Genomic DNA, 17,296 nt, shown 5'->3' with positions numbered 1-17,296 from the left:
GAGCCTTTGTCATAACTTGTTTGCTCTTATAACATTCCTTTTGAAAACCCAACTAAAATCACAGTAGCCAAACTATGGAAAGAGCCCAGATGTTCATCGACAGATGAATGGATAAAGAAGATGTGGTACACACACACACACACACACACACACGAGTATTACACAACCATGAAAAATGAAATCTTGCCATTTGTGACAACGTGGATGGAACTAGAGGGTATTATGCTAACCAAAATAAGTCAATCAGAGAAAGACAGTTATTGTATGATCTCACACATACGAGAAATTTAAGAAACAAGGGGAGGGAAAAAAATGAAACAAGATGAAACCAGAGAGGGAGAAAAACCATAAGAGACTCTTAATCTCAGGAAACAAACTGAGGGTTGCTGGAGGGGAAGGGGGTGAGGGGATGGGGTGGTTGGGTGATGGACATTGGGGAGGGTATGTGTTGTGAGTGCTGGGTATTATATAAAACTGATGAATCACAGACCTGTACCCCTGAAACAAATAATACATTAAAAAAAAAAAAAAGAAAGAAAACCCAACTAAAATAACAAGTAGTTGAAAGTTGCAATCTAAAGGGATTCCAACAATCAGTTCTTCAACCCCCCCCAAACATTATACCAGTTTAAACTTCATTGAATCATTAGAAATTAATTCACACCCATGGTGACACTGTGAGTTTATTGTTTAAAATTTTCTTTTAAAATGTACTTCAAAGTCCCAGTCCTGGGCTAAACTTCTGATCTTCTCTTTCTTTTCTTCATCCTCATTAGGTACTCCAGTGCCTCTTGTTCATCAAAGTAACTGCCTCCCACCTTGCCTTCCCTGCCCAGCTATTCACCGCATAGTTTATAATGTTGCCCACTCTCTCACCAGTCTGTGAGTTCCCTTGACCAAATCTCATATGGGGAAATATTTACTTCCTCTGCTCTGTTCTTGGGCTGCTGAATTCTGCTGAAGAAAATTTAGACCTTGCTCAGATCCTCCAAAATTTGTGTTTTATGAAATCAGTGGGGATTCAGTACTGACTGAGAAGGATTTTGAATGAATACAGTCCCTTAAGCAAAACTGTGTTCTAAAAACTAAAAATTGTCAATACCTGATGTTTGTATATTGACACACTTCGAAGTCAGTTCCAGGCCCCCCTTTCTTATCACTTTATACTCTCTCCCTAGGATCTCATTCTTGCCAGTAGCCACCTATTTTTTTTTAACCATGTTTTAGAGTTCCTGAATAAACATGGTAAAACTTTTATATTGAGCATGACACCTTTAGGACTTCAGATCATATCCTGCATCTGAGCTCTAGACTCATATGTTCAAGTGCATCTATTTGGATGTTTCAAAAGTAATTAAACTTCAGCAAATACAAATCTAAACCCAGGATCTTTTCTTCTCTCCAAAACAAAATCTTCCATTCAACCCATTGGGTAGGCCAGAAACTTGGACATCATTTTTGGCTTCCATCTCTCATTTCCGTCACATATGTTGCTAGAATCCTGTGCATTTTACTTTCTAAATAATTCTTACATATCTGTTTTCTTAGTGCCACTCCTGACATTCTAATGGCTTACTAATTAATCTTACTTTGTCTACACTGTTGTTTCCTCTCATCTATTTATATCGTGATAGCCAGAAGTATATTTTAAGCATTCAGATATGATGATCTCATTCTCCTCTTTGGAAAACAAACAACTGAAACCTGTAGTGGCTTTTGATTTATTTTAGGATAAAATAGGAAGTTGTTAACATGGGCCAGAGAGCCTTTCATGGTCTGGTATCAACCTACCGTCAGCCTTATGATGTTCTGTTCCTACGTTGAATTTTCTTTTTAATATGACAATATATTTCTAAATTATCTTTCATATGTGTGGTAAGCCACTTGTACTTTATTGAAAGGAGAAAAAGGAAAAGCAGCAAATAATATGAAGAAATAATTGCTTTATTGATAATATATAATAAAAGAAATTTAGACATGTAAGGGTTCCAGATACTACCAAAATTCAAACAAATGAGGGTATCTAGGTTAATAAGTTTGAATAGTAGGTAAAATTTTTGAAATAGGCAAAATGATTTCAAATTTAGTAGAAGAGTGTTAAAATATCCTTTTATCTTATATTGAACATTTTGTCCAAAGGGGAATTATCACTGGGAGATGAAATAGTTTACATGTGTTTGTAGAAGGGGAGAGATAGACAGACATGCTATTTCAACCATTACATTCTTAGTGACTATGAGATTGGATTGGAAAAAGAATTAAAGAGAATCTGTTGTTTCTAGCAATCCATGTACTGGAACAACTGTGAATTTCCTCCTAAGTAGTGGCAGGCGAATTGCATCTAAGGGGAAGAGACTCTGCCTAAGAAGAGGATGCTGTTGGTCTTATTGTGCTTGATGAAGAACAGGAAAGGGTGATCACAATGAAAAGGATAAGCCGGTGATGATTTCATTTGAAAATCTACTGCCGTAGAGCTTGCGGCCGTTGTGCCCTCTTCAGTCACCTCCACAAAGGACTTGTGTATGACTTTAGACACCAGGAGATTCTCGTTTCCTGTCATGCCTGAGAGGTTGGCTGTCTGTGCATTGAAGACATCCACCATCCCCAGGGCTCTCAGTGTGTCCTTGAGGTCATAGGTCTCTTCCAGTTTGAACCGGGGTAAGTATAAATCCACAAAATTATTGCTCATGTTCTGTGAGCTTGTCCACTCTATTAGTTTCTCAGCAGTGAGTTGATCTTCAAGCTACAGCAATGGAAAAAAGGAACAGCTGACGTGATTCTCATTGGATGTCAAACACGATTTAACATTGGATCAAATCGTAGAAAACTTTTATTTAAACAGTAAATGCAAATGCAGAAGATTCAGTTTATCACATCTGAGCAGGCAAAAATAACAGAGTCATAAATATATATTATACAATTGAAAAATGTATTATATATTCATGACTGTGTTATATATGTGCATAAATATCTATACATGTGAATATATGGATATATATGCACATATGTGTGTATACAACAGAATTATTAAATAAAGTTATTTTGTAAGAGATGAACTATGTATCTGTATTTTTTACACTCCCCGCATATGATATGCTTCTTTTTCAATAGACTTATCTTGTTACTATCCTTGTGGACATAATTTTATACACCCTAATTTAAATAATTTTTATAGTGTAGGCACTACTTTTATTCCTTTTTCTTGCTTGACCTATTTGTAATCATTTCTTATATAGATATGTATTTCTCTAATTAAGTTTAAATTTTTATACAGTATTACTACTAAATTGATATTCAGTGTATATATTTTTACTTAATTGTTACACAGTACTACTACTAAATTGATAATCAGTGTACATATTTTTACTTAATATTTTTAAAGCATTCGCTTTGTGTCAGTCCCCAAGTTAAACTTGGTAATACAAAGATGCACCAAAATTTTGAATTTTTCAATATTTTGAGCTTCTGCTGTCCAAAAGCTTTTGCCTTGTTGGATTAGTTACTTTAGGTTAAAATCCCAGGACTGGGACTCCTGATGTCATTGATAATGAGGATTGCTGAGCTGGAGTGTGAGCACTGTCATGGCCCTTCTCATGTATTGCTGTATTACTTTCCCTGAGGATCTCTAAATCCCACTCTTAGCACAGTATCTTATTTTGGGTGTGGCAAGTTCACTGTGACTTTAGCAGCATGACTGGCTGTTGGAATCTTTGGAAACTGCCATGTTTGGAATGTTAATGCGCCAGATACTGTTGTTGGTATTTTTATATATTAACTTTATTATAACACTTTTAAAAGGAAAATTATAATCCCCTCACACACCTTCCCCCCCCCCAAACTCTGAGCAATGAGGCTCCAAATGACTCTTGAGCTCTTAGGGAGAGAATACTTCCAAATTGAAAAGTAGGCATCAAGATAAATCTGTTTGTCTACTGTTTACAAAACCACTGTGATTTGATATTTTAAATGTACCTTTTGTTGTTTCAATTTGCTTGTTTTGTTTATGAGTGAGCTTGCAAATATTTCCAAGTGTCACCTACATATGAATGTTCATTTCCTTGTCTTCAAATGAATAGACTGGAATATGTTAGATGTTCTTACGGTTGCATAATATTAATGTGTGTGCTTGGTCTGTTTCCTCTGAACTGACATTCCATAATTTCATCAGAATATTAATAGGGCCTGTGGAGATTTTCTGTATATTCTTCCATATGACACTGTGATATCAATTTAAGATATTTACTTTTTGGAACACGCAGGATACCAGGTTCTCCTTAACAGTTCTTTTTTAGGCTGTATGTAGAGAAGAAACTATGTACTCTGTACTTGAACTGTCAACTACCATCACCAATCTGTGAGCATTGCTTCAATGAACAGCCTATACAAACATTGAACTACTAGGAAATCAGGCAAATAGTAGGAAGAATTGGAGGTACAAGATTTTACCTTCTGCAGACCATCCACTTCATCTGGTAGCAGCAATATCATGCTTAGATCTTTGCCTTTGTATGGTATTTCCAGGATCTTGGCTTGCATGCCCTCCAGTGAGCTGAATTTAAAAACGTCGTATTGTTTCATCATTTGCACAGGTTTGCTTGTATCCTGCAGTAATTAATGTGGCAAACAAATGCCAAGTGAGGCATTAGTCAAAAGAAGATTATACTATTGAGACACCAAACACATCCTCCTCTAAGAGACGATATGGGAAATTTGTGAATTAGAAGCAAGAATTTCTTCGCGTATTCCTATCTAAATGAAGTAAGAAAATAAAACAAGAAGAAAATACAACCATGACAAATTTTATTTTCTACCTGCCGTTGTACATGCTATCAGATATGAGTTTAAATTTAACATTCCATTTATAAGTGTGTTACAATATTTTAAATAAATTACAGTACCTTGTTCAGCCAAAATTCTTTCTCCACAGTGTTTTTTTTATCAAATTTTGTGTCCCACTGTCCTTTGAAATAGACGGCATTCACCAGAACCAGAATGGTAGACGTAAGAGAGTCTTTGGGAAACAGATTCTTGATTTTTTCTGCCAAAGAAAGAAAATCAAAAGTCTGCTGTGAAAGTACAAGTGGTTTGTCTGGAAGATGCTTTGGAAGTTACAGTGGATCATTAATTATTCACACAAGTCACCACTTTAGGGACTGTGAGCAGTAATTCTCAAGGTGCAGCTTTCCTCAAGGCACCAGCCTGATGGAGTTAGGTGGGGACACCCCTTCTTGTCATGGGAAAGGTGTTCAGATTCTCTGTCTTTGCGTGACTTCAGTCGTTTCACACGGAATATGGATACATTGATTTCAGCTACCCTTGCGGCAAATCTATTCCCACCCTCCCTCTCTCCCCGAATTCTTCTCCACCTCCATTCTTCATTCCTCTCTTCCTCCCTTCCTTTCTATTTTTTCACCTTTGGGCTTACTACTCTGAGGAAATAGGGCTTGATTGTTCTTTAGGACAAATGGCATGAACTCTATTACCTGAAACACGTGCCCTGTGCTGTCAGACAACACTCCCTGGGGTGTCTTCCTCTTTATTCTCTGCTTTGAGAATTTAAAGGATGTGAACCCAAGATGGGGTCTGAGCAGAGTTTTGGGATTCACAAAGGTATTGTCATTTGTAGCCCTGAGCAAACACAGATTGCCAACTGTGTTTCTTTGTACTTGTCTTTCTTTTATACCTCCTGGGTTTCCGTTGTTGCTTGTCACATTTACCTAGATCATTCTGTCATCTACAGTGCGCTCCTCCAGGCTCTCTGCAAAGCCACCTCCCCCACCCCACTGGCACCCCGTATGGTGTCAAGAACAGGTTTTACACACAGCGGGGACTAAAAAAAAAGTGCTTTTTATGGGTGATCTCTCGTACCCTACCGTGAGTTTGGCTTTCCACCCAGGAATTAATCTTCTTACGAGTTTCTTCTGCAGCATTGTTAAAATCAACTGATTCCACAGTGGTTAGGTAAAATTTCTTGATGTTATCCATGTATTCCTTTGACGTGGGAAGGAAGAAAGGAAGAATTAAGAGTAATCAGTAATTATGTGTTCCCAAGTTAGTTATCTTCAATGTGGACAAAAGGTAGTACAGGAATCTAGACCCTGAAGAAATCTATTTTTTCTTGCTCATGCATATTTTATACAGTTAGCGTGTGAGTAATGTGAAAAGGAAGTACAGGCTGGCACAAGAATGAGGTCTTTGAAAGGCAATACCTTCTGGATGTAGGCTGGGGCAGAAGAGGCTGTGGGTTGCAAGCTGCAAAAGCATGATGCTCTAAAGGAGATGCTGTGTTTCTGGGACTCCTCAGCAGTACTCTCAATCCATAGGGTTCTTGCTTTTGCTTATATCTTCCATTCTAGGCATTCAGTATTCCCTGGCACTTTCCCCACTTGCCTTAGAGACACCAAGCCTGCCCTCTCATCAGTATCCCATTAGCCATACATTTCCTGGGTCATTGCCCACCAAAATTTACACTGTGTGACTGAATGGTGTCAGATCATTGGGGGCATCTCACGACTTCCTTTGCTACTGAACCTCCTCTTGGGTTATGGAGTAATCCCTAAACTCACACTTGATATTGGTGGATTGTCAGGGTCTAGGACACTTCATTTGGTATCGTGGAGGCAAGAGAGTCTTGTACCCTGTGTGAATGCTCTTCACGTGAGTCAGCCAGGTTCACCTGCCTCAGTCTCTCCCATTTGGTCATTGGAGGCCATAGGTCCCAAGATTCGTATTAAAGATGTGTTAGACCACATGAAACTTACTTGAAGAAACTGGAAATTTTTTTCTCCATAGAGCTTGTTGGCGATGTTCAGTTCATATGCATCAGTGGGTTTCTTTAATTCGGTCAGAAGCTTTTGAAATTGGTGGTGCACATTTCCCAAATTTTCAACCTTAAAATATCAAAAAAATAGGCTCATTGCATTCTCTGTCAATGTAAATATAAATACTAACCCCATGTAAACTATTAGATCCAAAGCTAAAGTTTTTGGCAGGCCACAGATGATGTTCATTGTTATTCCCTGGTTTTTGGTGGATTTACTTAAACATTCTTCAGAATCCTTACGTTTAGTCTCCCCCGGGAAATTCTTCCTGCTCCAAATAATCCAGTCTTTTCACCTTTTAACTACAGATGCAGCACCATTCTTCCATTGGATTGTCTTTTAATGGTACAAATAGCTAGGTTAAGCTTCCCAACTAAACTTATGCTCCTTAAGGGCTAGAGGCACATTTCATTTTAACAGCCATTAATATTATGATAATGTTGAATTTGTATATTTCAGTTACATTATGACATGAAGCCCTTTACACTCTTAGATTGTATTTCTTCTAAAATCTGTTGACCATGATCTATAGCTCTTTACTAATGATGGTCATACTCTTAAGTGTAGGAACAGCATGTGCCTGGTAAGGGCTTTACATTGCTATCTCTAAGTCTTTAATCCTATTCAGATGAAAACAAGAGACTCAGAATTAAATAAACTTTCCACAGAGAGGCAGGTAGCAGCACCAAGTTTTGAATTTAGGCCTGTCTGAATCCAGAAACTTCTACTTGCTAGCTAAGAGTTTTGGACCTTAAGGCTATAAATTACATATCTCATCTAATCATTTTCCAAAATATGCTTGGATGTGTTAATCCCATTTATGAATTAATTAAAATTATATTATTTTAGCAACAGCATTATGATTACTGTAATTATTATTATTCTACAATAATAATACATAAAATTTATCAGGGTTTCCAGTAATCTAGGCATTGTTGTAATGTTTTACATCTCTGTGTATGCATTGAGGCAGATTCCTTTATTATTCCCAGTTTACTGGGATGAGGTCATTGTGCCTCAGAGCAGTTGTGTCTTGTTCATGTTCCTTATTGGTGAACAGCAAAGCAGAAATTTGAAGCTCTTTAGGCACGGTGCTGATCTCTCCTCAGGAGAAAAAAGTATGAAATAAAAAAGTATGTAATATGAAATGAGATACAACTCTGTCCAATCTATTTTATCTAAGATTTTCCCTAAAAATGGACTTTTCACAGTTTATCTAAAATTCCTGCTTTAAAGTATGACCCTCTTGGATATGCAATTCTCCTTCTAGACCCAAGTCTCTGTGACTCACATGATCTGTTGTAGTTCTTTCTTTTGTGTTCTCTGTGGCTTCATTAAAGTGAAGGACCTGGAAGAGACAGGAAGTGGGGTACGAAAACTACTCAAAAGATCTGGAAATAAATAAAAAAGAAAAAAAGAAAGAACCCAAATCCAAACAAAACAAAACCCCCAAACCAAAACCAAAACCAAACCAAAACACTAAACAAAGGAAACACAGAAAACTTCAGTGTAAGCATTTGCTCCTTGAAAAACCACAGGAAAGCTGGTTCATCACCAGCCACTTCAAAGAATCCTGTGTCATTATTCATGGCTGAGAAAACATGAAATGTTTTGCATGAATTTAAATAGTGCATCACTTCTCCCATTACTCTTCCCTTTAAGCCTTGCCTCTGTTGTGCGATTGTGGGAGTTCATTCCAGCTATCAGAGGAAATCTAGGCACAGGGAAGCGAGTGGGGCAGGGCCTTGGGGAGGGCATGTGCCCCTACAGCTCTGTGCTCACAGTGCTCACAGCTAACAGAGAAATCAGTCTAAGCTGTTACAGTGGGTGGGAAGTGGACACCTACCTTCCCCATTTCCAGTGCAGTATTTTCTTTGGCTCCTAAGTAGGTCATGGCTAATGCTGATGAGATGGAGAGAGGGGAGTAGAAGATGTTGTCATCCTTTTTTGATGTTTTGAACTGTTGGAACAGATCAAATGCGAAGCAGGTGTTTGCTGCACTGAGTGAATTCATGGTGACCTTGGTGCAATCTGGAACTCCTGGAAAAGCATGAGATTCACTTTATGACTTTACTGAAGGGAGGGTGAGTCTGTAATGACATTTTCTTAAAAGAAATGACTTATATTTGGATTGTAGGATTCTGGCAACTCAAGTTTTTCTTCCTTCTACTTTTCAAGTCTCTTTCAATGTATCTATAAATTTCATAATTAAACGACTATCAAAATTACTATGTAAAAAAAAAAAACTTTTGTGAAAAAGTAATAGAACATCTTTATCTTTCTTCCATAACTGGCAGCACAAGGCCTGGGTAGAAAATTCACTATTACAAATACCAACACAAAGATTCAGCCTGCTCCCATGAGGCACCTCTCTGCCTTTTCCTTTGGGGTTCTGTGGGTGCCAGAGACCCCCCTCCCCTCCACCACATGTGTGCCTAAGGGAGCATTTGTTTAATCAGAAATAAATTAGATAAAGGATAAATCAGAGGAAGAAGGTGTTTCCGTTTTACCCTGGCAGAATAAGTAAAATACGGTCACACAGATTGCGATAGATGCATGATAGAAAACACACCATTACCACCATGATTTTCAGAAATGACTCCTGTTATTGAGCTGGAGCAACTGGAGGCACATACCTGTGTTCCTGAAGGAAGCAGAGGTGGGCAGGGAGTCTGTCAGCCTGTGTGTGGTGAACAGTGAGCTCCTAAATATATAGCTCTCTCCTGCCACCTATTCCTCGTTGTGGTCGGTATTTCAAGTAAATCAGCTTTTGATTTCTTAACCAGGCTAACCATCATGTGAATCAACTCAAAATATTTATGAGAATAAAACATGAGCTTTCTATTACTGTACTTCCTTCTCACCTGCAGCAAAAAACTGTGGACCTGCAATCATTGGATCTTATGAAATGCAGGTAGGTGTCTTTCTAATACTGATGAGGATACAGTTACAACTTCCTCACATGCCCCTGCCACATCCACCCGGAAATCACCCTTGAAGAAGTCTTCTCTTGGTTTTGGATGTCCCTCAGGCCCACTTCAAACATAAACAGTAAAAAAGGTTACATTTTCTATCTCAAGTTCCGAAAGGGCTCATTCAACCTGTCGATTTCCTTAGTAATTATTCTTTATAACCAGGAAAATAGCTCGAGTTCTTTCTAAAGTGCTACTGACACGGTGACTTAACAATGGAGGATGGGGCGCCTGGGTAGCGCAGTCGTTAAGCGTCTGCCTTTGGCTCGGTGTGATCCCGGCGTTCTGGGATCTAGTCCCACATCGGGCTCCTCCGCTGGGAGCCTGCTTCTTCCTCTCCCATTCCTCCTGCTGTGTTCCCTCTCTCGCTGGCTGTCTCTCTGTCACATAAATAAATTTAAAAACAAAACAAAACAAAACAAAAAACAATACATGGAGGACAAGAATCTATTGCCTTTCCCAAAGGCTGTACCTCGATAGCTGTCTTCCTTGTTACCACACATGCCCCCTTGCAGCCGGTCCCAGATTTTCCCTGTTTTTTAAGGTCAGTGGGAAGTTCATTTACCTTGCAGTGTTAACATGCTCACAAGGGGAATGATGGGTAAAAACAGGGAACATCTTGTGTGGCAGCATTCTAGTTTTTTATATAAATATGAACTGAAAATAAATTATCTGAACTCCAGAATCATGAAATTTCTCTGTCATTTGCCCTTTAGTATACCAGCTTCATATTCATGGACTGGACACTTACTGCTTATAAGAAAAAACGAGACAAAGGTGTTCTTTGAATGCGATGGTTAATTCTGCTATAGGAACTTTATTCCCTTTATGTGAATGGTGTTCCCACAGGTAGAATAATATTAAAAACTTGACTTTTACCAAGCAGTGATAGGCTTTCACCCATTTACACCTTTTACAACTTGTTAAGGGAGGTCCCTTTGTTATTCCCATTGCACAGAAGAGAAAAATGAGGCACAGAACGGTTGAATAAAAGGTGCTACCGGTAGTGAATTGCACAGGTGAAATATCAGGCAGGTAAGCTGGCTCAGGAACCTGCAGGTGTATCCACTACCCATAGTATGTTAGACAAACTCTGGGTTTGAAATGACATACCTCCTTGTGTTTAAATGAAAAGAACCTTTTTCTTCTGTACTCTCAAAAGAGGTTATGTCCTCCTACAAAATCAGAAGGGGTGAGATACAATCAAATACTAAGCCCCACAGTCACCAGGAGAGAAGGCTGGTCTTCCGATGCCCTTTTCGGGCTCCATCCTGGGACAGCCAAGAACAGTGGGTGGGGAAAGATACCCAGGTGATTTCCTCTGAGCGTGAGGCTCAGAGAGAGAATCACATCATGCCCAACCCTCCCTTCCCCCAGACAGCTATATTAAGCTGGGATTTAGTAGAAATGGAGAGGGAGGGAGAGAAAAGAGGCAGACATAAGAAAGTGTTTGTCCCCAGAGTACACTGTACCCTGAGGTGTGGCTATGGCAGGGTCGAGGGTAGTGGTTGTGGGACATCTAGCCCCACACCTGGCCTGCCCCGGGGGTGGGTGTTTGTACCATGGATCGACTTTTTAATTGAGATGTAATTCACCTACTATAAGGCTCACTTTTTTAAATAATAATTTAATAATAATAATAATAATAATAATTTTTATTATGTTATGTTAGTCACCATACAGTACATCCCTAGTTTTTGATGTAAAGTTCCATGATTCATTACTTGCGTATAACACCCAGTGCACCATGCAGTACGTGCCCTCCTTAATATCCATCACTGGCCTATCCCAATCCCCCACCCCCATCCCCTCTGAAGCCCTCAGTAAGCCTCACTTTTTAAAAATGTAATAGTCACTGGTTTTTAGTACGTTGACAAGGTTGTGCAGCCATCACCATCATTTAATTCTGGAACAATCTCATCACCCCCCAAAGAGACCCTGCATAGTTCTCCCTTACCGCAGTCTCTGGAAACCACTAACCTACTTGTTCTATGAATTTGTCTATTCTGGATATTTCCTATAGATGGAATGCATGACATTTGGCCTTTTGTATCATGTTCCTTTTACTTAGCATGGTTCATCCATGGCATAGCACACTGCAGCATGTAATGGTGCTTTATTTCTTTATATGACTAATGTTCTATCATATGAGAATACCACTTTCTGTAATCCATTCATGTGTGAACCTACATTTGGGTTTTGTTCACTCTGGCTATTGTGAATGATGTTGACATGACCTTTCATATAGAAATTTCACTGCAGATAAATGTTTTAATATCTAAGGTGTATACTTAGGAGTGAAATCAGTGTGTCATATGGTAAGCCTGTGTTTGATTTTGAACTGCCAGACTGTTTTCCAGTGGCTGTGCCATTTTATATTCCCACCAGAATATGATGGGGTTAGGTATGGGAGTTCTGATTTCCAGCACGCCTCTCTAGCACTTGTTACCATAGTGAGTCCTTTCTAATACTTACCGTGGACAGGGTCTTTTGTCTCAGCACATCATGAATTCACAGGACGATTCACTACAACAAGGACCCAGAAACATAGAGGGTGAGGATAGGAGGTAGAGGGTGAATGGGAATTTTGTTTCTAAAACTGAAAGTTTTTTTTCTGGCAGATCTCCTTACGCCCTACGCCACGCTGCTCTTAGGTCTCCTCTATCACTCTGTGTGTAGTGAATCCCCAAGTGGGATTATTATGTAACAGATCTCTGAGTTGAGACTGGGTGAGGGTAAGGGAGGAAGCAGACTGTTGGGGTTTTGATGAAGGAGTAGGTCCAAAGTTAGAAGAAAATGACGAGAAAAAGACCCATGGTGAAAAATTACAAACATGGGAATAGGAACTTCTCTGTGATGGTTGTGTCACCGGCCGTTGTCACCAGATAGAAGTATGGGTTCTTGGAGCAGGAGCAGGAGCAGGAGGGGTTTCTTTGGGCTCCAAAAGAAAGGGACCTGACCCCCATAGGACAGAAGCAAGAAACTTGGGCTGTGCGTGGAAGGAAGAAATTTGGTGACAGAGTGGTATAAATTAGCCTTTAAGGGAAAGGCTGAAATCCCCTGAGACTAAGCTGCTAAGATTTATCATGCAGAAGTAGAGTCCGAGGGCAAGGGACTCTATAAGGACCAGGAGTTTGCTTACATTTAGAAAGAGCTTGGGATCAACTAAGAAATAATTGTATACTTTTCTTCTGTTCCCAAAAATTGTTCCTGGCATGTAATAGACAGGATTATGACATCCTGATGTCATATGGTGTCACAAATCACTCAGCCATCCTCAGAAGTTTTTGCATGTGATTCCTTGCCACCTTGTGTCTTTGGGTATTTTCTAAATAATACACCCAACATCATTGGTTGCAGGAATCCAGAAACCCAATAAAACTTAGGAGAAACATACACTTTTGGGAACCATCCTGCTATTTCTCATGCTTTTATAGGTAGGTTAAGAAATATCTCCTTGGTTTTCCCGAACCTTACTTCCTTGTGAAGGGCGTGATTTGTTAAATTGCAAATCCTTGGGGAATTTTATTTCTTCTTCCTTCTTACGAAGTATATGGTGTGTCTCTACGGGGAAACTGGTTAGTGGAGAACGATGAATATCCAATGATAGAATATCTGCCAATTACTCTGTCCTCTGCAGAAACAGATACAGCTGTGTATGCATTGAGTTACATCAGAATGGGGTTAATTAGCTTTGTAAAAGGATTTCACAGAGGAGAACTCATTCCAGTACGATTTATACAGACATTAGTTAGGGAATTGGTCTCCTGTGTAAGTATATCATGGATGACAGATTCATATGAGCCCCACCTTTTCTCCCATTCCCACACTTCCAGCACCACCCAGGACAGTCATCCTACTTTCAACTGAATCCATCACTGTTCCTTGTTGTTCTCTTATAACTACCTACCTGATTCATGTGGGCATTCTGTTCTTTTGCCAAGAAACACTGGTGTAGGCTCTCCCCTTTCCTCTTCCTCTTTGCTTTATGTGAAATAATGGATGTTCCTGTGACTCCATGTCACTGGATCTTTACTCAGAGGCAACTTGTCACTCTCCCATCTTGAAGCCAGGAAACATGGTCTTCTTTTTCTTTTATTTTCACTGCCTTTTCTAACCATTGTTTTTTCCTGTCTTCAATGCCCTATTTTCAGTTTCCAGCCGTGTGCTATGTCACCGCGTGCCCACCTACCATCTTGTGTGTTGCTCCTTACTATTCATTAAGTCATCTGTTACCTCTTCACCCTTTTATGGATTTAGCTCTTCATCCTAAATGCTCCCAGTATTACAGGTGACTTCAAAATTTTCATTTCATAGTCAACAAATGGAATATATTCTCATCTTATTTTACATTTGTTTTAGTTGAAGCTCATTCTTTGTGAAAATCTCCTCATGTCTTTTGCCCTTTTGATCATTGGATTCATGATGTTTCTTACCTGTTTGAATATGCTCTTTGTCTAAAGCAATATTGATTGTTGTTAATGCTGTCTCTGGAGTACCAATGGAGAGGAAAAATTCTAGAGGGGTAAAGAAACTTGAGTACATGGGATGTGGGTTTGCTGGGGATTTTATTTTGCTTTTCCAGTTCTACTCTTCAGTCTTTCAACCTCCTCTGGGCTCCAGGAAGCTCAGTTGTAGGGTGACATAATCAGTGTCTTGTCCTCTGACAGACACTTGCATTTGGCCATTGGGAAGCAACAAGTCACCCAGCTTCCTCTCAGCCAGGTTGCCAAGGGATGATTGCATTTCTTTACCAAAAGCCACAGATGCTATTGGGCAGCCTTTTCTGTAGCTCCAACTGTTTCCTTGATTTTGGTAACCACTCCTCCCCTTACTATTTAGGTCTAGGGGTGGCGGTGTCTCCCCACTGTTGCTCACCTTGTACTATTCACCATCCTTTCTCGGTTTCTCTTAGCCCTGACAACACTTCGTATAGTTTCTCTATCAAACTTTCCTGAATTATCCACTTTGTGTCATTTGTTTTCTGCTAGGCCCTTGACTAATACAGTAAGTAAATTGCTTTAGGAAAAATATCTTCAAATGGAATTTCTGGAATCAGGGTGCTCACATACTGAGGAGCACATGTTGAGAGGAAATGGGGCACTGGCATATGGCCTAAATTAGCATCAAGTTATCACCGATGGAGGAAAGACACGAAGTGCAGGTGGAAAACAAGGTGTTGGGACATCAGGTGGCTGTGGTGCTAAGTTGCTGTAGCAACAACAGTGCTTATAAAGATTGTGTGATCAGCTGCCTACTTATGATGGGCCTGGGAAATTCAGTTCCAACTGAAATCTGAAAAACCTTTTCCATGGATCTTGACAAGTAAATACTGAAAGCTAGAATACATTCACAGTGTTAAGATGCTCCATCTTTCTAGGAAAATGCAATTAATTACAACAATGAGATTAACACCAGTAACATTTAAATACTTAGGATTGGTGTGGTGTGGAAGAAGAGAATTATTGATGAAGTGCTGGTGAAAATGTTAGGACAACTACCTTGGAAATATTTGGTGGTATGTGCTTCAGATTCAGCCGTTCTGTGTTTAAATATGTACCTTAGATGTACTCACATGCTGTGCTCAAGAAGACGTATGTAGGGGGGTTAGTGGGCATACAGTTGGCAATAGCAAGAAGTAGAAACAACTTAGATGTATATTAATAGAAAAATAAGGAAATATTTATTTTTTCCCATAATATTTATAAACTAAGTTCATATAATGGAATATACTACAGCAGTGAACATAAATCGGTCTTCAAGCGTAATGTGCAGTGGAGAAAAAATCATGTTGAAAAGGATGTGTAGCTATCTTTTTTTTGCAGTGTGGGTAGGAAAAGTAGGGAGATTGATCATTGGAATGTAATTCTGGGGAACTAGGGGGCACACCTGCTTCAGAAATGTAGAAATGTCATTGGGTCTTATATAGTGCCTATTTGTGATTGATGATAATTAGCATTCAGAGTCAACTGCTCTTACATAATTTGTAGAAACACTGAGCCACATCAAAAACATCTGTGGTTTGTCCTTTCAGGCTTGAGGTTTAGCCAGGTAGGTGCAGATTGCTCATCTGTTTCTGAATCTGTTGTACCCTAACCCCATTATGCCCTGTAAACATTCTTGCTGACGTACATTGGTGGTTTCCTCATAGCCTTCTGATGGCCCCTTATCCAGTCCTTGACAGTGAATTTTCTGAATTATTTGTCACCGTTGACTTATCTTCCTTAGGATTCTGCCTTTAGTTCTCCACATCTCTGACCCCCTTCCCACTGCCACCCCTCAGATGCAGGTCCTTCTCTTGGGGGGTATTCTGCAGGCGTTCCCTCTCCAGCCTACCTGTGCCATCTTGCCACTCTAACTTCAGTCCACGAGTCCATTTCTGATCCATTCCTCTCAGTTTAGGGCTTTCCCTCCTTCCTTCCCTTCTCTAGTGCCATTCATACAGCCCTTCCTTTTCATTAGTTTTGTGTTGATATTTATCATTTTGGTTGATGGATATTTTACATAATTTTAATCAGCCCTATTTTAAAATTTCATTCTGTACCTTTTAATCTTATCAGAAAAATTACACTGCTTTCCACGTCTTCTATTATGGGGCTCTGTTGATGTTTCAGTAGAATAAGCATGTCTTTGAAACACATGGTGAGATCATTTTTTCTGTGCACCAAGTCCCGCAGTAACCAGGAATAACTGATTGTTGGCTGCTTACATTTGGGTGAATGGTTCTTGAATGCACCTTCATTTTGAATTTAGGGATGGTTACATAATATGTTTGACCATCACATTTTTAAGGCTTCTGTAGTGACCCATCCTCCAAGCAAAGCATTCTTAGTTATTTTCCATGACTTAGTGGTAGGCTAAGTGAGTGGTCTCCAGCACAGTGCCAGAAGCAGGGGCTTACTGACAAGGGAAGTTTGCCAAGGTTCCTTTACATTTGGGTGACAAGTGACTTGGTAAGCCTCCTACCTTGAGCCAAAACCCCAAGGCCATCCTATCACCATACACTTCCCATCTCATTACCTGTGTAACAAGCCTCTGCATTCCTGGAATGACCCTACCTTTCACATCTGTCTCTTCAAGACTGCCAGGAACAGTTATCACCTCCTTCAGTTTCCCAATTATGCAAGCAGGATACAGTCTGCTTCTAGTAATTATATACTGCTGCTCAAGAAACTCCTGACCTGGAATCGTTACAGCGATGTCCTCCCTACACTATGAGGATCACTTGACAAAGCCGTTAATTCGTTGTACTTTATGTAAAAGAACTCTTCCTGAAATTCAGGGCATTAAATTGAATTTTGGTCAGTACTAATTTGATTTACAATATTATTTCAGTGATTTTTGGAAGTATCTGTACTTCTTCGAAAGTATTTTTTTAAAAAACATTGTTGAAATACTTGATGCTTGCTCTGTTAAATTAAGATAATTCAGAAATGTAGACAGGAAAGTAGAAGAGGGAGCTTCTCTTCCACTCTCAACCAGGATAGTAAATTCCTAGGACTA

At 39.5% G+C, this 17,296-nt stretch overlaps 1 protein-coding gene across 2 annotated transcripts; it reads right to left on the bottom strand.

Moving 5' to 3' along the window:
* Positions 1–2,341: 2,341 nt before the first annotated feature.
* LOC123787531 (serpin B4-like) lies at positions 2,342–8,835 on the bottom strand. 2 transcript variants are annotated; one of them, XM_045790364.2, is made up of 7 exons: positions 8,668–8,835; positions 8,113–8,169; positions 6,762–6,890; positions 5,874–5,991; positions 4,899–5,038; positions 4,447–4,602; positions 2,342–2,743 (listed from the first exon to the last, which is right to left on the bottom strand). In XM_045790364.2, the coding sequence occupies exons 1-7, from the start codon at positions 8,833–8,835 to the stop codon at positions 2,342–2,344; spliced, it is 1,170 nt and encodes a 389-aa protein (XP_045646320.2). The 2 variants fall into 2 exon arrangements, with proteins under 2 accessions (XP_045646320.2, XP_045646321.2); XM_045790365.2 differs by having other exon boundaries at positions 4,447–4,539.
* Between the last annotated feature and the right edge of the window lie 8,461 nt (positions 8,836–17,296).

The sequence above is a fragment of the Ursus americanus genome, chromosome 19 (assembly GCF_024610735.1).
Source record: "Ursus americanus isolate L20-20 chromosome 19, mUrsAme1.1.p, whole genome shotgun sequence".
NCBI classification, from domain to species: domain Eukaryota; kingdom Metazoa; phylum Chordata; class Mammalia; order Carnivora; family Ursidae; genus Ursus; species Ursus americanus.
The sequence above is the reverse complement of the archived record's forward strand: the minus strand, read 5'-3'. Positions and strand labels throughout refer to the sequence as shown.